The sequence below is a fragment of the Chenopodium album genome, chromosome 27 (assembly GCF_948465745.1).
Source record: "Chenopodium album chromosome 27, dcCheAlbu1.1, whole genome shotgun sequence".
Taxonomy (NCBI): domain Eukaryota; kingdom Viridiplantae; phylum Streptophyta; class Magnoliopsida; order Caryophyllales; family Amaranthaceae; genus Chenopodium; species Chenopodium album.
This window is the reverse complement of record NC_137860.1, coordinates 35,477,715-35,501,329: the sequence shown is the minus strand read 5'-3', so window position 1 is coordinate 35,501,329 and position 23,615 is coordinate 35,477,715. Positions and strand designations below refer to the sequence as shown.

The 23,615-nt window shown below is 37.1% G+C and overlaps 3 protein-coding genes across 4 annotated transcripts; 2 read left to right on the top strand and 1 right to left on the bottom strand.

Annotated features, from left to right (window-relative positions):
• The first annotated feature begins 470 nt into the window (after positions 1–470).
• Positions 471–4,399, top strand: LOC145620568 (protein SCARECROW-like). Its single transcript, XM_081675262.1, has 2 exons — positions 471–2,605; positions 3,700–4,399. The coding sequence occupies exons 1-2, from the start codon at positions 477–479 to the stop codon at positions 4,163–4,165; spliced, it is 2,595 nt and encodes an 864-aa protein (XP_081531388.1). The 5' UTR covers positions 471–476; the 3' UTR covers positions 4,166–4,399.
• A 1,592-nt stretch (positions 4,400–5,991) lies between these two features.
• Positions 5,992–10,243, top strand: LOC145620303 (beta carbonic anhydrase 5, chloroplastic-like). Of its 2 annotated transcripts, none has more exons than XM_081674947.1 (9): positions 5,992–6,125; positions 6,470–6,540; positions 7,562–7,723; positions 7,840–7,888; positions 8,049–8,162; positions 8,264–8,317; positions 9,151–9,242; positions 9,372–9,477; positions 9,575–10,243. In XM_081674947.1, exons 1-9 carry the CDS (start codon positions 6,081–6,083, stop codon positions 9,770–9,772), a joined length of 891 nt encoding a protein of 296 aa, XP_081531073.1. In that variant the 5' UTR covers positions 5,992–6,080; the 3' UTR covers positions 9,773–10,243. The 2 variants fall into 2 exon arrangements, with proteins under 2 accessions (XP_081531073.1, XP_081531072.1); XM_081674946.1 differs by lacking the exon at positions 5,992–6,125 and adding an exon at positions 6,194–6,371.
• Positions 10,244–19,106: 8,863 nt separating this feature from the next.
• Positions 19,107–23,457, bottom strand: LOC145621147 (uncharacterized). The gene is made up of 3 exons (XM_081675878.1): positions 23,055–23,457; positions 22,613–22,734; positions 19,107–19,735 (listed from the first exon to the last, which is right to left on the bottom strand). The coding sequence occupies exons 1-3, from the start codon at positions 23,338–23,340 to the stop codon at positions 19,571–19,573; spliced, it is 573 nt and encodes a 190-aa protein (XP_081532004.1). The 5' UTR covers positions 23,341–23,457; the 3' UTR covers positions 19,107–19,570.
• Positions 23,458–23,615: the final 158 nt, after the last annotated feature.

Sequence of the window (23,615 nt, the reverse complement as noted above, 5' to 3'; positions counted from 1 at the left end):
TAGGCCTTGTTCTTTTGAGCTGTTGAGGTCTGCTCTACTTAGAAACTCAAAAGAACAAAGCCTGAATCTACCGACCTGCTGACAAATATACCGAACTTACTTTAGTAGGTAATTTGAGTAGTAATTAATATAAACGAAAACAAACTAGTTGATGAACCTCATCTAAAATCCAAAAACAAAAAGAAAGCAAGAGAAGTGAATTTTGAAGAGGACAAAGATTATTCTCAAAACAACCCAAATATAAAAACAAGTAAAAAAAAAAAAAAAAAAAGTAATATTAGGAGTTGTAAGAAGGGTACAAGAATCAAGAAAAAGGTAAAGTGAATTCCCATGTTAAGGATGCCAAATAAAAAGAGTCTAAGAAAAATGGCGACAATGAGAACACATCCATTTCAATTACATCTAAATCTAATCTAATCTAATCTAATCTCATTTCTCTCAAAATACAACCACTCTCTCAATTCTCCTCTTTCTGTATGGCTGCTTCTTCTACCTTCTTTCCTGACCCTAATATCCTCTTCAACCCCTCTTTTTTGTTCTCTTCTTCTTCTTCTTCTAATGTAAATAACAACAACAACAACTTCTTCAATAATAATAATAATTCAAGTAATAATAATAATAATAATCTTAATCATTTTCATTCTTCTTCTTCAACTTCTCCATCTTCAAACAACTACTCCCCTTTTCTTTCTAATTCTCCTCATCTTATGTCATCTCCTATGAATAATAATAATAATAATAGTAATAATCAAGCTAATCTTGGTTGTGATTCTTCTTCCTCTAAGATGGTTCGAAAGCGAACCGCTTCCGAAATGGAACGCCCTTCTTCTACCCCCACTGAAGTTTCTGATCATCGCTTCATTTCGCGACAACTACACCACCAGCAGCAACAGCCGTCATTGCATCAGCAGCAATTTACGCCCGTCAACGACCCCGCCGTGTTTAACCCGACCGAGGGGTCGTTGACGGATCAACAACAGCCTCTTGTTTGTGGATTCTCTGGGTTACCTTTGTTTCCTCCTAGTAATGATAATAATAGTACTACTACTACTAATAGAAGTAGTATGAGTATGAGTAGCTTTTCGGGTTCGGGTTCGGGTTCGATTGTGGCGGGTTCAATGGAGGATCCAGGGTGGATTGATGTGGTTATTAAGGATTTGATTCAGAGTTCGAATTCAATCTCTATTCCACAATTGCTTCAGAATGTTAGAGAGGTTATTTACCCTTGTAACCCTAACCTTGGTGCTGTTGTTGAGTTTAGGCTTCGCTCTTTGGCGGACCCACTTATTGCTCCACCGCTTCAACCACCGCAACAACAACTACCACCTCCTCCACCTCATCATCATGCTGTTTCTCATTATCAGAAACAGCAACAAAATCAGAATCATCAACAACAATCCGGGTTTTCAAGGGTTAATAATAGTAATAATAATAACAATAGTATTAATACTAGTAGTGTTGCTAGTCAACAACCTGGGTTGCATAATAAGGCTTATTACAACTTGGGTGATATTGAGTATTTCTCATCTCTTGGTGGTGGTGCTCTTGAGTGTGGTGGTAATATAAGCTGGGGAGGCGCTCATACTACGCTTCCCCCTTCGCTTCCGAGACCACCGCAACAACAACCGATGAATGAAGGTTGTGTTGGTGGTGGAAGCTCAAACCCAATTCATAACCAAAACCAAAGCTCTCACCAGCCTGAGACAACGACAGCTCAGGCTGGTGAGGGAATCCTGGATCAGAATCCCGAGAATTATTTGGAAAATTCTCGGGATTCTGACCCAGTGGTGGGGTCATCATCCGCAGCAAAGGTGGGGACTGAGGAGTCCCCATCCGGTGCTGCGACCCCACCAACTCCCACGCCTCCGCCATCGCAACAAGTCACCGCGGTGGTGAAGGCGAGGGAGAGGGAGGAATTCAGGCAACGACAAAGAGACGAGGAGGGGCTACACCTCCTCACACTCCTACTCCAATGTGCCGAAGCTGTCTCGGCAGACAAGTTTGAGGATGCTAATAAAATGCTTGTAGAAATCTCCGAATGGGCCACCCCATTCGGAACCTCGGCACAGCGTGTGGCCGCCTACTTCTCCGAGGCGATGTCGGCTCGCCTCGTTAGCTCTTGCCTTGGCATCCACACTGCATTGCCTACAATCCCACATTACCAAAAACTAGTTTCAGCCTTTCAAGTGTTCAATGGAATTAGCCCCTTTGTCAAATTTTCACATTTCACAGCTAACCAAGCAATCCAAGAAGCCTTCCAAAGAGAAGAGCGTGTTCACATTATTGACCTTGATATCATGCAGGGCCTACAATGGCCCGGCCTTTTCCACATCCTTGCTTCCCGGCCCGGCGGGCCTCCATTTGTTAGGCTTACCGGGCTCGGTACGTCAATGGAGGCCCTCGAGGCGACCGGGAAGCGATTATCTGATTTCGCCGAGAAATTGGGGTTGCCATTCGAGTTTATTCCGGTGGCTGAGAAGGTAGGGAACTTGGATTTGGAGAGATTGCATGTTAGTAAGAGAGAAGCTGTTGCTGTGCATTGGTTGCAACATTCTTTGTATGATGTTACTGGGTCTGATACCAACACTCTTTGGCTATTGCAAAGGTAAAAATTGATCATCCTTCTTTTTAACATAATATTACATATAATTATGATTAATATAAAGTTTTGATCACCCCTTTTTATCTTAACATGAATCTAAAAAGTGTATGATGGGGATAGGATAAAGTAAGAATGAGTTTAAAAGTACTAATTTGGTTATAGTATGAACTATGTTAAAATGATTGTGTATTAGTAGTACTCTAGTTGATATTATAATATTTACATTGTCCTACATAATCGGGAAATTTGGTAACTTTTACTCTTATGTGATATAAACCTTTATGTTAAAGGGGGCATGAAAGTACTGTACTTTTTAATATTTGATACAAGTATAGATTTTGCTGGATTACTTGTAGAAAATAATTGTGTAAGCAAATTTACCGCTTTCTTTCATCATCCGTTAGGATGAATTAGGTTGTGTAATTCTGCTTATAATAGGTGCTCGATCGAGGTTTCGAGGGAAAATTAAGTGTGCTAGCGAGAGTATGTTGTTCATGCATTAGTACTTTAGTAGAAGGTTCTGAATTTGATTTGCTAACTAGTTTGAGGCTATGGAAGATTGATGAGTCCAAAGCAAAACTTGAAAAGTTTTGACATGCTTTGAATTTCATCATTGTTTTTGTGTGATTCTCTACATTATTGTTTGGGGCATGCATTGGACTTTTTTGGCCAATGATTGTTATTTGCCATCTAATTAGCATTATTGGTTACTTTTTGTTTTCAAATGAAGATTTTTCTTCCCTATCTAAACTATTCATCAAAAAAGGGTATGTAATGATGAAAATATACAATAACTCATGAATTAGAAAGAAAAATGGTTGTGGTAAGATGTTTTGTTTGTGTCAATGACTACAACGCCTTTGATCTCATTGTGTTTGTGACATTTGTGTGCTCCTAAAGTAGACCTTTTAGGTATCTCATCCGATTTTGAAACTTTAGAGGTTACAAGTATATTACATGAAGTATACAAGAAGTCTTCTACTTATGTTAATCATGTAAATTTCGAAACAATAATAACAAATAGGTGTATTAAAACCTACTAACTTTATAATGTTGTGTACATGATATACTAAATGAATGTGACATTGTGCTTGCAGATTGGCACCAAAGGTTGTGACAGTGGTAGAGCAAGACCTAAGCCGAACAGGTTCCTTCCTAGGGAGATTTGTTGAGGCAATCCACTACTACTCAGCCCTCTTCGATTCCTTAGGGGCAAGCTATGGGGAAGATAGTGAGGAGAGGCATGTGGTGGAGCAGCAACTGCTCTCTAGGGAGATCCGTAATGTTCTAGCAGTGGGTGGGCCGTCTAGGAGTGGAGAGCCAAAGTTCGCGAGTTGGAGAGAAAAAATGCAGCAGTCCGGGTTCAGAGGGATATCCTTAGCAGGCAATGCAGCTGCTCAGGCTACCTTGCTTCTCGGCATGTTCCCATCTGATGGATACACTTTGGTGGAAGACAGTGGTACCCTTAAGCTCGGGTGGAAGGACCTTTGTTTACTTACTGCTTCGGCATGGAGGCCTTCTCATGCTCATACAATGAGCACCGTCTGTACAAGGAGCCAATAGCTCTTTAGACCGTTAGAGGGATCATTCATGTAACATACAGGTTTGGGGTTAGGACTCGAAGATGTCGAGATCATAGTTATAGCTTTTCTTTTTCACCGAGTCATGTCGTTAGCTAGCTTTCTTTGTTAAAATGGACTTTAAAGAGCTTATATGTTTTACTTACATCGAATGTATGATGCTTTTTGACGTTAAACTTTTGCTTGATATATAATCCTTTCATTTTTAATGTCATAATTTTTCTAGCTTCTTCAAAAACTGTGATTATCAAGTCAACTTGGTTATATTGAAAATATACAGATTTTGGTTAATTTTAGAGTAATTAATTTAGATTAAAAGAAGTTTAACCCCATTAATTCAGGCGTAGGGATATAGATTAGCTGAAAATTTGGCTTGTTCTTGAGGATTGTGTATTGACGGCTAAGTCTATAAAATGTTTCTCTAGTGTTACATTTCAAGAGATTCTTTCTCTAGATTTCCCAAAACATTTATACTCCGTATAAACTTTTATCAATACTATTATACTAACCAATATGTCATCATCAAACGAGTTTTAATGAATTTGGCAAAACTCAACAAAGTTTACATGACTGTTGTAATTTTATAGATTTAATTTATTTAAATTTAAAAAACATTTTTTTGGAAACAATTTAAAAAACATGTATGAAGTACTATGTCTAAAATTTCCTTATAATACTCAAGCTAAAGTATATTGATTGATTTTTTACATGAAAAAAATTAGGTATATTGATTGATTGATATCATCCTCCAAATCAGCAGGCAGTTAGCATTAGGCTCTAATTAGATCAGTTCGATTCTTGTTTACATATGGTTCATACTATATACGTGACATTTTTTTTTCATGTTAGCATTAGGCTCTAAACTTACGGCAACCCTCCTGTATTCTGGCTTGGAACCGGCATCGAGTAAACTCACCTCGAATATCTTTCATGTTTCATCTAAGCATGTAGAAACTCCAAGTTTAATGGACTTGTTTAGCTATAAAAGATGGTGGAAGTAAAAATGAGTAACATAAACATAGTGCTAATGACTTTACTAGTGTTCTGTGTTCATATCTTTACCAAGCATTATTTTCGTTTTGTCAAGCTACAGAGTACTCAGTTTTGGTTTTTGGACTCTATGATATATGAAAAATGGACAGCCCAACTTGATGAGGATTGGGCCTATTAAATTGGGCCTAAACTTATTGATCCATTTTTCATCTGTTTGGCTTTATTGATTTGTAAGTTGTAACTCATAATTTATCATGGGCCAAATTAACCCAACTCAGAATAACCTTGACCTAGTGTGCCTTCTAGAGTTCATGCTTTCACATATAGGTTTAAGAAAGTAGCTGCTTCAGCTTCAGCCACTCGAATTTTCGATATTCCTTTTTATTTCTCATCAAACGAATGGCAAGATAATGGGACAAACGTGACATTGAAGCAAATAAATACTCGTAAAATATATAAATGAGTTTTCGAAGTGATCAAAGGCAAACATGAAATATCACCTCATGTATAACTCTATCCGTGACAATTTACTTATTTCATAGTTATTTGAGACTTTTAAGAAATGTAAAAGTAGAGGAAAAAAATACTCATAAATGAACAAATGTGAAAAAAATTACTCGTACTGAGTACTCATAGTTTAACTAAAACACGCATAAAAATTTTATGAGCACATTGTGTTTAATAATTCAACTGTTTTCGATTATAAACATTACTCATATAATTTACTCCTTTATTTTAAGCTATAATATTCTCCAATTCCCCCCATATGTTTAAAAGATTAAACTCGACTCGTACATAAAACGAGCCAAACCAAACCGAGCCGTTACCACATACTACGTAAGAAAGAGCAGACTGACATTGTTTTCTCCGTCTTTCTTGGAGAAAACTCGATTAGCAAGTAGAATATGATTAGATCTGATAACCTACCAAAATCACATCTGTCTTCTTCTGTAATTTCTCTCTCTTCCTTTTTTCTTTTTTTTTTTTTAATTTTTTTTTGATTAATTTTATGAACGAAGAACAACGAATGGGCAACTCTCACACCACTTCTTATTAAAGTTTCAAATTTTATTCTCCCAAATGTCTGCTACCACTTCCACTAATTTTCCTTCTACTTTTTCTTCTCTCTCTTCTTTATGGCTTCTCTTCGATCTCTTTCTCTTCCTTCATCCCTCGATTTTCCCTACAATTCCACTGTAATTTTTCCCTTTTTGTATTGTTCCCCTGTTTTTTTGTTCTGGGTTGATTGTTGATTTTTCTGATTGTGCTTATTTTTTGGGTTTTTTTGATGCAGATCTTTGGTTCCACTTTGAAATTGGGAGAAAATGAGCTCTCCCATTTGAGATTATCGACTAATTCTTCCAAGTAATCACTTTCTCATTGTTTGTTTTTTGTATTTGGTGCATCATTTGCTATATTACTGTTACATTATAGGTTGATTGTTCTTTGGAATTTCCTTTTTGATTCACGTTATTATGGGATGTGATGCTACACTGAGCTATTGAATTGGGTTAAGAAATTGGGTTATAATTTGCTTTTATGTGACCTGTTGGATTGATTTTGATGCTCACATGTTGAGGTACGGTGTCTATTATACACTCGAGTGTAAAATTAATTTAGTTTACGAGTAGGAGAATGTGAGAGGTTGTAAAATTACACCTGGGTTTTTGATGGAAACTGCCAAAGTCAAGATTTTTCTTCTTAAGAACTGAACTTTATTGCTAATGAAGAAAAAAAAAAAAATTAGTGGTTTTTGGAGTTTATCACAATGGGTTGTATATCAACTGCTAACTCTTGGTCCATGTTTGGAAACAGATAAAAAGGGGAAAGGGTATTATTAATTATTACCAATTTTAGTTGTTTGGTAAAACTAAAATAGAAATCCCTTGTATCAAATCAAGAATTGAGAGGGACTGCTGCCCCAAATATTAGTCAACGTCATTTTTGAAGTAACTAGAGCTTTTGAGTTTGCTGTTTTAGTTTTGTCAGTAGATCTTGCAATAAGCTAGCTCATACCATTGCCAAGTCTTTTTCTTTCTGTTGCGAAAACTTTGGCAGGGATGGAAGCTTCCCCCCCCCCCCCCCCCCACACACACACACACACAAATTGTTATACCTTGTCTATTGTAAGTTTTGTAACTTGGTTGTTGATACCCAGATTTCGATTATGTCTACGCAATATCAGTTAGTCATATACAAAATTGCTGTCCAAGTACATTTTTATGTTCAAAATTGTTTCTTGTCAGTGAAATGTCTTGTATGGAACCTGTTTGTTTTATAGATCATATGGTTTTTAGAAGTATTAGTACCCTGATGTAAATTGAGCATCTTTAGCTTAATTGAAGACATTTTTCATGTTGGAACTTGCTTTATGCTCACATTACAGGATTAATCCTGGTTTGAGACGAAAAGCTTCGAGGATATCTCTGGAACTGACTAAAGAGGCTGGGAATATCAAAGAAAACATGCCAGAAGAAACTGTGAATGGTTGTGATCCATTTTGTACCATGAAGCAACGGTTTTTGACCTTCAAGAAGGAAAAATACTTGTAAGTGTAATTGTGGTCTAACTGCTTTTTCTTTTTCTTAAGAAAGTACCAGTAGCTGGGGTTTTTTTTTTTTTTCATACTTCAATTTGTGATTTCTTCTTAATTTGAATATGTAGGGGAAACATAGAACACTATCAGAACCTTGCTGAGACTCAGTCGCCCAAGGTATGTAGTGCTTTCCATTAATGGACTCTTTTTTAAGGAACATGTTAGGTCAAATAACTTTCCCTATATACATTATGCGAAAGTTACTTCGACAGTAATTTATTTTCCACCTAGATTAAGAACTGAACATGGGACTGCTAACTGACAGTTTTGGGAACAGTTTACAGTAATTGCTTGTGCAGATTCTAGAGTTTGTCCTTCTAACATCCTTGGATTTCAACCTGGAGAAGCTTTCACTGTTAGAAATGTGGCCAATCTGGTGCCCCCTTTTGAGGTGTTGTGTTTGTTCTATTCATTATTAGAAAGTTTAAAAGGGTATATTGTAAATATGTGAGTTCCATATTGAATCTGATTTTGACTTTGCTGTTCATGCAGACTGGGCCCTCAGAGACAAAAGCCGCGCTTGAATTTTCTGTTAATGCTCTTGAGGTAAATTGCTGAGTTCTTTTAATCTTGAACCCGCTGTTTGAACTTAAGTGACAAACTTCTATTAATATGAACACTGGAAGACAAATCTTGATCACATTGTAAAGTAGTGAACAGTGTCCCTGCATATGCCTTCACTTGCACTATGTTTGGATAACAATAAACCCTTCCATTTTTCTTTCTGAAGTAGAAGCACTTTAGCACTTTGGACATAAAAGATCATTATGCTCCCTAAATTAGACCTTGCAAACAGGTTGTTTGTGTTGGGTTCGTTAAAGTTGAGGTGGGTATCTTTGGGTCATAAACTCATAATGTAATTAATTAAGGTCATTAAGGCTATTTTGAATTGGGTCAAATTTAAGTTTATCGCTAATTAGCTTAACAATTCAATGTCTCATATTACTTTTGGTGTCAATTCGGATCAATAAAGTTTGTTTGGGTTGAAATCAGGTTACATTGGTTCGACTGCAGTTCAGTTGGTCTTGTAATCACATACGAAGTATGTATCAGTAAGTCTAGCCTCCTTAATACATAGTATGTAGAAGCAATTGAAAGTAGCCTCTATCTACCCCCCACCCCACCCTTCCTAAAACCCTCTCAAAAAAAAAAAAAAAAAAAAAAAAAAAAAAAAAGTGAATTGCTTGACTGGAGCAGGTTGTGTGAAAAAAACTAAGTCCTCTGAACAGATTTGGAACAAAACCAAAATCTAATTTCCATAAGTCCTTGAAACAGCTCCATTCTTGGATAACTTGATGAAATCTCCTTTACATCTGTCAATTCTGTCCTAATAAGGGTCTTCTGCATGAAAGTCTGTTAATTGTTTTCTCATTTTTCAGGTTGAAAATATTCTAGTTGTTGGCCATAGCCGCTGTGGGGGGATCCGTGCCCTCATGAGTATGGAGGATGTAGAAGAAGAAGAAGACTCAAGGTTCCAGGTCTATCTAAATATTATTTTCCATGCAAACCTAAAAAAAACAAATTAAAAGAAGAGAACATTTGTCTTTAAACTTATAGTATTTAGAAGTGTACTAATATTCTATTCTTTATTACTTACTAGGAGCTTCATTAAAAGTTGGGTTATTTATGGCAAGAATGCAAGGGTTAGCACCAAAACCGTGGCTTCCAATCTACACCTCGACCAACAGTGTCGACACTGTGAGAAGGTGGACCACATTGACAAACTTTGATTTGATATGAATAAAGGTTTATAATTTTCAACCTGAATTTGTTTGCTAACTTCTCTGATTTGTTCTTTGACAGGAATCTATCAACCATTCACTAATGAACTTGCTTACATACCCTTGGATCAAAGAAAGAGTTGCGAAAGGTACACTTTCTCTTCATGGGGGTTACTATAATTTTGTGGATGGCACATTCGAAAAGTGGACACTTGATTACAATCATAATGTTGAGGACGGTCATACATGTTCTGTTAAATCCCGGGAGTTTTGGAGCTGATTTGAGCTTCATTTCCACTGCAATTCTATTCATTTCTTTTGTATTAATCAACTGTATTGCTGTATAACTAAGGTTTGTCTTTATAAGCTTTGTGATTTTAATATTCTTAATGGGAGAAAGGACTCCTATTATGTACATAGATCCTCTCTCGATACTGGAGAGGTCATGTACTCCTACAATAAGGGGGGGTTTATAGCGGAGATATTGCACTACCATTATAATCTCCCTCTTCAATATATAGTAATTTGGTACTATTACAAATTCTTCTCCTATATAGCATTCTTTCCAGTTGAGTGTGTGGTTTGTAAGATATAGTTGTAACTTATTTATAGACAAAAGTGTGATTGTTAGGGCATAAGATGCCAGTTCTATTAAGTTTTCAAGTTGTTGTTCAATCGGAGATTCATGTAATAAGTATTTTGAGAAACTTACGACAAATTTTCGTTTTAAGCAGCTACCATTTTAACGTTATCTTTGACTCCATTCATTTCATTGTGCTGTATACACGATAAAATATCAGATTGTTTTGAATGCAGTTACTCCATATGAGAGAAGGGACATACTGGTAAGAACAACTCTATTTACAGGTTTGATGCACCAAACAATGATTTGGACACACTGAATCAGAATTTCAGATACTGACTATTGGCATATGTCTTTACCTTGCCATTACACATATTTGCTCCGAAAACATAGATGAAACTCTCCATTGTTGGACCCGTGGAGATGCTCTTGTAAAACACAGTTATGACTCTTATGAGCTTATGACTGATGTTTGTGTAGGCTATTTCTTTTGTTATTACTAGGTTAGGTCCCGTGCCATGCACGGTTATTTTAATTACTCCATGTTTTCTTTTTACAAAATAATTTATGACATACAAAATAAAAAGTTAATATCTTTGTAGAATAAATTATATTCTGCCATAATTATATCTTAATAATCTTATGTAAAACGATTATTTATTTCCTTATTAATCCGTACTTAATTGCGGAATAACATAAGAAAGGTAAATATTATTGCTTGTTTATTTGGTTGACAAAAAAAAAACTTTTCTTTTAAATAACTTTTCTTCAGGGAGGCAGTTGCACATTGTCAGTTGGAAGATTTAGGCTACATTGGGCATGACTTTACTTGGTCTAATAATAGGGGGGGTTCGGAAAATGTGCAAGAAAGGTTGGATAGGTTCCTTGCTACTCGTGAATGGAGGGATTGCTTCTCGGGTTCCTTTGTTTCGCACCTTACTAAAAGAAAATCTGACCACCTCCCGATCTTATTGTGTGTAAAAGATGCCCTTCATCCCCAAAAAAAGAAGAAGAAAAAAAAGCAGTATCGGTTTGAAGAAATGTGGTTACGTGATGAAAACTGTGCCCAAATTGTGTCTGATGCGTGGGAAAGGGGGGGAGATTTATGTTCTAAAATTGCTTTCACCTCTTCGAGTTTGAGTGCTTGGAGTAGAGAGAAATTTGGGGACTTTGTGAAGGAGTTGCAAGCTTGTAAATCGCAAATGGAACATCTCATGAAGGAGGAACAAACAGAAGATGTCATAGCCCAAATGAGAGCTATTGATGATAGAATGGATGAGCTTGAGAGGAGGGAAGAAATGTATTGGAAGCAAAGGAGTAGACAAGATTGGTTGAAGCACGGGGATAAAAACACCACATTTTTCCACACGAAGGCAAAGCAACGGTTAGAAAGGAACAACATAAAAAAAATCAAGGATGAGGCAGGAAATATTTTCGTGGAGGAAGAGGACATTTCTGAAATTTTTGTGAATTATTTCAAGGACTTGTTTGCTGGGAATAGCCATATCGAGCCCGAACCTGTGATAGAGAAGGTGTCTCCCATCGTCAGTGATACTCAGTGTAGCAACTTGATGGCCCCTTTCAACGCTGAAGAAGTACGTGTTGCATTGTTTCAAATGCATCCGACAAAGGCTCCCGGCCCTGATGGTATGTCTGCAATATTTTTTCAGGAATTTTGGGAAATTGTTGGCATGGATGTGATTGAAAAAGTCCTTGATATTTTGAATAATAATGGTGATGTAGGTTCTATTAATCAGACTCATATTGTTTTAATTCCGAAAAAAAAAAGAATGTGAGTCTCCTGTTGATTTTAGACCTATTAGTTTGTGCAATGTAATGTATAAGATAGTCACCAAAGTTCTAGCTAATAGATTGAAGCTAGTTCTTCCTTTTATTATTCATGAGTCGCAGAGTGGTTTTGTCCCTGGGAGATTGATCACTGATAATGTGTTGGTTGCGTATGAATGCTTTCATTACTTGAGGAAGAAAAAAAATAGGAAAAAAAGGTTTCTTAGGTCTTAAACTTGATATGAGTAAGGCCTATGACAGGGTTGAATGGGTGTTTTTGGAGAAAATGATGCTGAAATTGGGGTTGCCAGATAATTTTGTTCGATTGATTATGAATTGTGTGAGTTCTGCAGAGTTCGATATATTGGTAAATGGGCAGCCGTCAAGATGTTTTAAGCCTAGTAGAGGGCTCAGGCAAGGTGACCCTCTTTCACCTTTCCTTTTCATCATGTGTGCGGAAGGTTTGTCGACTCTCCTTCGGGATGCCGAGAATAAGCAATTGCTCCATGGTGTTAAGATTGGTAGGCATGTCGATCCCATTAATCACTTATTTTTTGCGGATGATAGTCTTCTTTTTGTGAGAGCGACAGAGGAAGAAGTGGATAATGTGCTTAATATTCTTTCTACTTATGAAGTGGCTTCGGGACAGAAACTGAATATGGACAAGTCGGAAGTGTCTTTTAGCCGAAACATTGAGCAAGAACGGAAAAATATGCTTCAGATGAAGTTATCTTTTAAGGCTGTCGAAGGACATGACAAGTATCTTGGGTTACCGACCTATATTGGTAGTTCGAAGAAGCAAGTGTTCCAAAATATTCAGGATCGTGTCTGGAAAAAACTAAAAGGGTGGAAAGAACATTTTCTTTCACAAGTAGGTAGAGAAGTGTTGATTAAATCAATTGCACAAGCCATTCCAACATATGCTATGCAATGTTTTCTCATTCCGATGAGCATTTTGAATGCAATTGAAAAGTTGTATCGGCAATTTTTTTGGGGGCAAAAGGCGGAGGAAAGGAAAATGTGCTGGATTGCTTGGGAAAAGCTATATGTTTCCAAGAATGAAGGAGGCCTTGGTTTTCGAAACATGAAGAATTTTAACATGGCTCTTCTAGCAAAGCAAGCATGGCGGATTATTTCTAATGAAAATTCTTTTGCAGCAAGGGTGTTGAAAGGAAAGTATTTCCCCCATTCTGATTTTTTCAATGCCAAGTTATCGCCAAATTCCAGCTATACATGGAGATCAATTTTGGGTGCCAGGGATTTACTTGAGAAGGGTGCTAGAAAATCAGTGGGTAATGGAGCCACAATCCGTATTTGGCATGATCCGTGGGTACCAAATCTTCCTGCTTTCAAGGTAACTTCTACACAACCCCAGAATGTCAATGTGCCTTATTATGTTCGTGATTTATGGGTGGATGGTTCTTGGAATTATCAGTTGCTTCGGGATAATTTCAATGCTGTGGAGATGCAGGAAATATGTAATTTGCCAATCCCTATTCATGCTAGGCCCGACTCATGGATGTGGCATTACACTAAAGATGGTCAATATTCTGTAAGGAGTGCATACAATCTGATCACGCTAGAACAGAAAAATGAGAAGCCTTCCACCTCGACCTCAAGCTGCAGCTTCGACTGGAAGGTGGTGTGGAATGCTGATTTGCCTCCCAAGATCAAGAATTTTGCGTGGAGGGCTGTGAAAGGGGCAGTGGGTGCTCGTGAAGCACTAGTGAGAAGAGGTATGCATCTTGATCCAATTTGTCCTGTGTGTGGGGAAGAAAGTGAGAGTGTGCTGCATATGCTTGTTTTTTGTAAAGAGGCAAAGCTCCTTTGGTATTTGTCCCCGCTGCGTCTGGAGGTTGGCAGTTTTATTGGTAGTACTTTTGGTGAATGGTGTATGGCTGTGCGTGAGAAACATAATGACTTGCTCTGGTGGAATGTGTTTTGGAGTCTAGTTTGGGGCATTTGGCTTCGTAGGAACGATTGGTGTTTTAAAGGCTGGAAAAAGGAAGGGATTGAGGTAATACGTAAGGCAATTGGGTTGGTGGGGGACTTTGAAACAGCTCAAGGAAATCCATTGGAGGCTGCTGCTCAACCGAAACTGAATGATAGATGGTGTGCTCCAATGCGTGGGGTGATCAAGATCAATTCAGATGCTTCCGTCCCTAAGTCGAGTAATGTGGGATTGGGGGGAATTATGCGTGATAATATGGGGGATGTTATGGCTGCTACATGTTTGCGAGTTGAAGGTAAGTTTGGGGTTGATATTGCCGAAGCTCTTGCGATGAGACATGCTCTTAGCATTGCTATTGAGTCGGGGTTTCGAAGAGTTTGTGTGGAAACTGATTGCCTTAAACTCCATAGCCATGTCTCGAAAGGGACTACTCCTCCTACAGAATTTGGGCTGATTGTTCATGATATTCTGCATCTTGCCAATAGCTGCCAGTCTTGCTCTTTCACTTTTGTCAAAAGAGGTGGAAACCGAGTAGCTCATGAACTTGCTAAATTAGCTCTTTCCTTTGATAGATTGAGAGTTTGGCTTGAAGAAGTTCCTAGTAACATTGCTGATTTTGTATTGGCTGACTTAAGCCTTTTGAGTAATTAATAAAGTTCAGCTCTGTTCTCGTCAAAAAAAAAAAAAAAAAATAAAAAAAAATTCCTTAAATAAATCTTTTCTAATTATATTAAATTAAAAACAAAATACTAAGGACACACCAGGACATGACACGTGTCAATGCTGGTGTGTCTTTTAGTATTAGTTATTGATACCCTTAGATTGGTAGTTCAACTGTCATAACTCTACCCTTGTAGAGAAACCTGTCTTTGTTTTCGTTTTTTTTCATGTGGTAGATTCAGAATCATTCCAAGATTTTGCAAATGTATGAAAACCAGAGTATTCTATTCTTGGAATTTATTAGTGAATAATGACTATTCTATTCTTGATAGAGGTTCATTCCATTGCATTGCATTATTAAATATGGATACTTTTCCATCTTGAAAAGAAAAGAAAAAAAAAAAGGCTTCCAATCATTTCATTCCATTGTGAATGAAAATCATAAACAATCAAAGTAAAAAATGTCCAAATTTAAAGGCTATAATACACGTTTTTTGAGGAGTTTTAGAGGTTTCAGGACTCGGTGTCGAAAAGTCTTGAGAAACTAGGGAACACATCTCGGGGTCATATAATGTCGTTCGGAACCATATATGACCATTAAATGTTGTCGTAAATGTCCGTGGTATGCTTAAGTTTATGAAATCGGTGCAAGTTGTAAACTGATTAATTGACCGTTTAAAGGCTTACATGATTGTTCACCCACCCAAATGGACTCTCGGAGGATATTAGTGAAAACGGTAAACATTTCGGCAAATTTTATTTCCGGGCAAAAAAAAGTAAAAAATGTCCAAAATTGAAGGCTATATAATACATGTTTTTTGAGAAATTTTGAAGGTTTTGGGACTCAGTGTTAATGCCGTTTGGAATCATATATGACCATTAAATCTTGTCGTAAATGTCCGTGGTAGGCTCGAGTTTATGAAATCGGTGCAAGTTGTAAACTGGTTAATTGACCGTTTAAAGGCATAATGGAAGGTTCCACCCACCCAACTGGACTCCTAGAGGATTTAAGGAAACATGGTAAACATTTCGGCAAATTCTATTTCCAGGCGAAAAAAAAGTCAAAATTGTCCAAAATTGAAGGCTATAATACATGTTTTTTGAGGAATTTTGGAGGTTTCGGGACTCGGTGTCAAAAAGTCTTGAGAAACTAGGGAACACTTCTCGGGGTCATATAATGCCGTTTGGAACCATATATGACCATTAAATGTTGTCATAAAAGTCTATGGTAGGCTTGAGTTTATGAAATCGGTGCTATTTATAAACTGGTTAATTGACCGTTTAAAGGCATAATGGACGGTTCCACCCACCCAATTGGACTCCTGGAGGATATAAGGAAACATGGTAAACATCTCGGCAAATTTTATTTCCGGGCAAAAAAAGTCAAAAATGTCCAAAATTGAAGGCTATAATACACGTTTTTTGAGGAATTTTGGAGGTTTCGGGATACGGTGTCGAAAACTCTTGAGAAACTAGGGAACACATCTCGGGGTCATATAATGTCGTTTCAAACCATATATGACCATTAAATGTTGTCATAAATGTTCGTGGTAGGCTTGAGTTTATGAACGGTGCAAGTTGTAAACTAGTAAATTGACCGTTTAAAGGCATAATGGACTGTTCCACCCACCCAATTGGATTCCCGTAGGATATTATAGAACATGGTGAATATCTCGGCAAATTTTATTTCCGGGCGAAAAAAAGTCAAAATGTCCAAAATTGAAGGCTATAATATACGTTTTTTGAGGAATTTTGGAGGTTTCGGGACTCGGTGTCGAAAAGTCTTGAGAAACTAGGGAACACATCACGGGGTCATATAATGCCGTTGGAACCATATATGACCATTAAATGCTGTCGTAAATGTCCGTGGTAGGCTTGAGTTTATGAAATCGGTGCAAGTTGTAAACTGGTTAATTGACCGTTTGAAGGCATAATGGACAGTTCCACCCACCCAATTGGACTCCTGAAGGATATAAGGAAACATGGTAAACATCTTGGCAAATTTTATTTCCGGGCGAAAAAAAGTCATAAATGTCCAAAATTAAAGGCTATAATACACGTTTTTTGAGGAATTTTGGAGGTTTCGGGATACGGTGTCGAAAAGTCTTGAGAAACTATAGAACACATCTCGGAGTCATATAATGCCGTTTGGAACCATATATGACCATTAAATGTTGTCATAAATGTTCATGGTAGGCTTGAGTTTATGAAATCGATGCAAGTTGTAAGCTAGTTAATTGACCGTTTAAAGGCATAATGGACGGTTTCACCCACCCAATTGGGCTCCCGGAGGATATTAGGAAACATGGTAAATATCTCGGCAATTTTTTTTCCGCTCAAAAAAAGCCGAAAATGTCCATAATTGAAGGGTATAATACACTTTTTTGAGAAATTTTGTAGGTTTCGGGACTCCGTGTCGAAAAGTTTTGAGAAACCAGGGGACACAAATCGGGGTCATATAATGTCGTTTGGAACCATATATGACCATTAAATGTTGTCATAAATGTCTGTGGTAAGCTTAAGTTTATGAAATTGGTGCAAGTTGTAAACTGATTAATTGACCGTTTAAAGGCATGAAGGATTGTTCCACCCACCTAATTGGGCTCCCGGAGGATATTAGTGAACATGGTAAACATCTCGGTAAATTTTATTTTCGGGCGAAAAAGTCAAAAATGTCCAAAATTGAAGGCTATAATACATGTTTTTTGAGAAATTTTGGTGGTTTCGGGACTCGGTGTCAAAAAGTCTTGTGAAACTAGGGGACACATCTCAGGGACATATATTGTCGTTTGGAACCATATATGACCATTAAATGTTGACGTAAATATCCGTGGAAGGCTTGAGTTTATGAAATCGGTGCAAGTTGTAAACTGGTTAATTGACCGGTTAAAGGCATAATGGACGGTTCCATCCACCCAATTGGACTCCTGGAAGATATCAGGGAACATGATAAATATCTCGGCAATTTTAATTTCCGGGCAAAAAAAGGTCAAAAATGTCCAAAATTGAAGGCTATAATACACGTTTTTTGAGAAATTTTGGAGGTTTCGAGACACGGTGTCGAAAAACCTGGAGAAACTAGGGAACACATCTCGGGGTCATATAATGCCATTTGGAACCATATATGACCATTTAATGTTGTCATAAATGTACGTGGTAGTCTTGAGTTTATGAAATCGGTGTAAGTTGTAAACTGGTTAATTGACCGTTTAAAGGCATAAAGGATGGTTTCACCCAACTAATTGGACTCCCGGAGGATATTAGGGAACATGGTAAACTTCTTGGTAATTTTTATTTCCGAGCGAAAAAAAGTAAAAAATGTCCAAAATTAAAGACTATAATACACGTTTTTTTGAGGAATTTAGGAGGTTTTTGGACTCGGTGTTGAAAAGTCTTGAGAAAGTAGGGGACATCTTAGGTTCAATTTTTATTTACGAGTGAAAAAAGTCAAAAATGTCCAAAATTGAAGGTTATAATACAATATCAAAGTATGATAGTACACTGTGTTTTATAATAATATAAACAACCCATTTTTTTTTTTACGAGTATTGATGATACAGTAAGTAATGATTTTGAGAATAATAATCAACACCAATGAAAATGAAGAATTTCCAATATCTTAATACGACCTCAGTATGCCAAATTAGTGATTAATTGATTATTGAACCGTCTCTTGCAACTCTTTACTACCAATGCAACTTAATTCCGAAATAGCCAGATAGTTAAACCTAACTCAATATGAGGGCTTTATAGACCTATTTGTAGGCATTTCGTGGTTCCAAATCAATTTATATTACTTTTGAGGGACACCCCACACATTTCTTCAATTTTGAATTTTTTTTATTTTTTTATCCAAAATTGGCCATACACGTGGATTATAATCTTCAATTTTAAACAAATTTTGACTTTTTCGGACCTAGAAAGAAAAGAGTTTGGGTTGCTTCCCAAGGATCCTATGGCATCCCGGGATTCCGTATTGGTGGTTGAAACTGTCCTTTTTGCCTTTTATTATCAATTTGATCGTATACAATTTACACCTTCTTACATTAACTTCATATCACCACAAGGCTTTATATGACCGACTATGGTCATATATTGGTTCAAATAACATAATTTTACCCTCGGATGCATCCGATACAATCTTGAGATATTTCGACACCGGGTTCCAAAACCTTTAAATTTGGATGGTTATATTTTGTGTATGACAACCTTTGGACATTTTTAAACTTTTTGATCGATCAACCAGAAAAAAGAGGTTATGGTGCTTTCCATTAACGACTAGGACACCCCGAGAGGCCAATTGAGTGGTTGCAACTATCTACTTCGCCTTTAAATCGTCAATTTAGTCATTTACATACATGTCTTCCTTTGGCAACTTAAGGCCACCATATGCCTTTGTGTGATCGACTAGTGGTCATATATGGTTTTAAACAATATTATATGATGCAGAGATGCATTACATTTACTACCATCTCGAATGTTTTTGACAGGAGTTTTGAAATCCCTAAAATTGGTCCAAAAGCTTGAATTTTAGCTTTTAATTTTGGCAAATTTGGACTTTTTCAAACCCAAAAAAGAGAGTTTTTTGTGTTTCCCATACGTAAGTTGTCAACAAAGGGTCCAACCTGCCACTAGGTAAGAATTGGACTACCGCGACGGACAATATATTATAACAACATGAACACAATAGTCTTGGAATAGGAATTTTCGGTAAAGATGATATATTCTACTCGTAACATACTAACATGCAACGTTGGGCACTGAAAATGCTGGTGTACAACGAATAAGTTCTTTTTTCCCAAGTAGCATGCTGGTGTACAACGAATAATTATTTCAAAGACCAAAGTATTACATGCAGACGTAGTAAACAAACTGCAAGAAGAAACAAAATATAGCAAGTCTGGTCCACTACTGAAAGGCAAACATGTCAATTCCAATTGGTGATGCAACAAGATGGAACAAAGGGTTAGCCCACGGCGGTTGCACATAAGTAACAACACTACACGTACCAAATGTTCAATATATGACTCTCAGCCCTAACAGCATCTAACAGCAGTTCATAAGAAAATGTAAGAGAATAGGTCTTAGGCAGGTTTTCAGGCTGTTGTTTTATTTTTCTCCGCTTCAAGTCGTTGCAACTCTGCAAGTCTCTGAGCCCAATCTCTATCTCTAGCAACTGCTTCCATCTTACGTTCAATCCTTTTCTCCCTTTTCTTGCGATTTGCCTCCTGCACTTCAGCCTTTCTCTTCTTTCTTTCAGACTGCAAAATATGAAGCACATAACTATTGGCTCTGAATATTATATAACAGAAAACAGCAACAAACCTGAGGGTAGAGATTCCCCATAGCACATATACAAGCAAAAAAAAAAAAGCCGACCAATGTTTAACACTAAATTTTTTTTTTATCCCAATAAGTCATGAACTTTGAATTTGGCTACAGATGTTATACATTAGCATATTGTCACTGAGTATTGAATTCTCACACGAACTTTAGGCTAGCAGTAAAGATGACTAAAAGTCTAAAATACAAAAATCAAAATAACAAACAGCAATAAACCAAAGTGAAAATATGCCTTAGCCCTCAATCATACGACAATAATATCTATACCCTAAAGAACAACTGAGAGGGCCAAGCAAGAGTGAGGGGAAAGCCGTGAAAGACATGTATGCCATAACATGCAGAGGACAGCCTATTTACAGTTTCTGTCCTTCCATGTTTGATCATGTTATGCTACTCGTCTCTTAAGAGCTGATGAAAAAATCCAAAGTGTTCCAAATACTTTCCACTGGTGTATAACACCTAAAAAAGCATTCCAATGGAAGCAATTTCTTTGTGGTCTCAATGCTTATAGGGTTTTGCAGCTAATTTAGACAAGATTTTCCTGCTACTTTGAAAAAGATATTGCATTTATGGCTTACAGGACAAGATAGCCCTATGTTACCAGTTGACCACTGCAATGAATCAAAGGGAATCACCTCAGCAGGCTGTGCGAGTGTATGAAAGGAGGCGCAAACAAGGTATGGGGCAGGTGCACAATCACAGGCTGTCACAAGCAGACAAACAAGGGAATTCTCCACTAAATGGTGAGGCAAAAGGGCTGCATTCACCTTGCGCAGAACAGGACAAAACTCTTAATGATTAGGTTACTTGGGTAGGAGAGGCTTGGTATAAAAGGAAGAGGAATGTAATAGAGCAGACTTATGTTGAGAGAAGTAATATTAAGTAGCAGTAGAATAGTAGTGTAGCCTCCAAGGTAGAGTCTTTCACCATTGTAATCGTTAGTTTTAAATATCAATCAAAGAACCAAGCTTTATCTCTATTTTCCTCTGTTTTCTGTCATCCTTTATCCATTGAATATCGTAGTCTATAGCAACCACTTGGGAAACAAGAGACTTCTATCTAATAATCACTATTTAAGTTTTTTTCTTTTTCCTTTTGGGGGGTTGGGGATTTCTTTGTCAATGTTGGAAAAGGGTATTCAGAGCATTAAGTATAGGTTTTATCAAGGATGATAAATCGAGGGTGATCATATCTTCATATGCCCATGGCTGATTTCCAAAAATTTTAACAGAAATTTCTACCTGCCTTTGAGCTTTTAAGGACCTCACCATGATATTACATAAGAAGGTCCTCATATGAACAACCTTTACCATTTGTTAAGGGTACTTATTCTTAGGTCTCATCTGATCTACTTATCTAAAATACACGAATTGAAGTCTATATAACAACCCACATTCACAAGCATACAACCATTGCTACTCCATGTTTGCATGTCCCCCAAGCAATCTAAAGCTGTGTTTATGAACCACTCTTTGAAATATACTGCAATTACTAGGGGGCAAGATTCCTCAAAGAGGCACCCTACATGAAGAGACTCTTAAGTGTGCTTATTATAATTTAGACCTTCCAGAAAATTAAGATCAAAGGATAAAACAAAGAGACTCCTTATTGCAGGCATAATCCATCTTACTTCATCTTAACACCCATTTGCAACTGCCTTTCCAAAAAAGAATAAACAAATGCCTCTCAGGTAAGCAAGCAAATTAATTCCTAATCACCCATATATCAACCTATCACTTGCTTACACAGTTAGTACAGTAATTCCATCTTTCCCACAAGGTATGGTCCTTGATCAAAATTTCAAAGCAATAATCTAATCAAGCAGACAAGCATCATGAATATCAGGTGTTAGAGTGGGCACATCTGCTTTGGTCCTAAAACAGTCTCAAAACTGCCATCAACTAAAAGTATACCTTATCAATGTACTCATTCAATTTAGTGCCTACACTTTTCCTAACTCACCACCACTATCACAGGAATCCATCACATGACCACCAACAAACACAAAGTATAAATTTAACTCTAGAAACTGCTCCAAGAATATACCACATGATGACAGAGAAACACTTTGATAAGGTTTCTAAACTCCTCGTGGTGACAATAATTAGAAACAACTATGATGCAGACCATGCAGTCATGCAGATCTTAATCCAGGAGGTTGGAAGTAAATAAATAGCAAGCATTATCAAAAACCATAACCAACAAAATCTTAAGTTACCATTTTAGTTCATTCGTTCATCAGCACTGGTAAACCCAGTCAAAACACCAAATGACTGTGATTCAAAATCCAAATGGAACTTCGTGACCTATATATTGTATCAGATAACTCAAGTCGAATGTTTACTCCAACTCAGCAATGAACTAATCACTAGATTCCAAGTTTCCAGCTAATTAAAAAGGCTCTATTACTAGTCAGATTTGTTGGAATTTCAACTCCTCAAGAATAATGTGTTCATAATCCAAGAGTTTGACTTACAAATTTAGTGTAGCTCTATGCCAGAAGAAGTTATAATGTCTAAACAAAGTTCCAAAATTGTTCTCATAATGTGACGAGTTGGTATTCCAAGCTCCACTATGGTTCGAGTGTGGAACCTTTACAAGGATGTCAAATGACAGCCAACTAGTCCAGCATAAATGGCATACACTCGCACTTAATATTTTCATCTGGGAGGATCCTTCAGCCTCACTCACACTATATCATTACTTCTCAATCAATGACAAAAGGTTTCTCATATTAACAACCGTCTTAACAGTATAAAAATGCAAACAAGCAAAAGACCACTAAATCACCATACCTTGATAAATTCACGACGTTGCCTTCGGCGTTTCTTCTCATTCCTCAACTTGACACTCCCTTCATTGGGTTGACTTGGTGGAATAGCCTCCCCAGGTACATGTTTAACCCAAGCATATGGCCCTACATTACATTTCAATCAATTGCCATTTCATAATCTCACCACAAACTAACAAAAGCAATACCCAATTAGCAAAAAAGATTCAACATTCACATAATAAAAATCAAATAACTCAACTAACATTGCATCATTCATCAAATAACTCTACTAATCAAACAACCCCATCTAAAATACCACCTCATTTCAATCAAATTACCTTACAATACAACATTCAAGAAGAATCTAAATCCAAATTGAACCAATACCCATCTCAAAAATCAAAAAACCCTAATCAAATTTAACACATTTTTCCAAAAATTAAGAGAAAACAAAGGAAACCCACCTGGAGGGCGGAGGCTAGAGCGCTTGCGGCGGGAACTAAGGCTTGGGCGGCGCTTGGGAAATCGAGGATTGGTTAAATGGTCGTAAGGTTTGGATGCGAGAGAAGGGAGAGAATCTAGATGAATTGAGCGAAAAATGGAGTGCCCAAAAACTGGTTGAATTTTAGGAGAGAGAAATTTGGGGAGAAATTGAGAAGATAATGGTGATTGAGCAATTGAAGTTGAAGAATGAGATGATAGTGCTCTTGAAAGAGGACGAATGAGAGATCTTAGGGTTCCAAACCCCATTTTTGTTGCTTCGTCTTCTACCTTTGAGTTTTTTCGATCTTGTAAAGTTGGGGGTTTTCTGTTAAACCCTTCTTTGTTTAGTGATTGAGTGAGTGTAATGGACTAATGGTAATCAACTTATGGCCCGGATTTGTAACTAGCGGGTAGCCGGTTGTTAAGAGTGGCTCGGTGTTGACTTTTACACGATTTTTACGTAGTATAAGCAAATAACTGTATATTGTATGCGCAAAATGTAAAATAATGGAATGAGATTAACATGAATATGGTTAATAGAG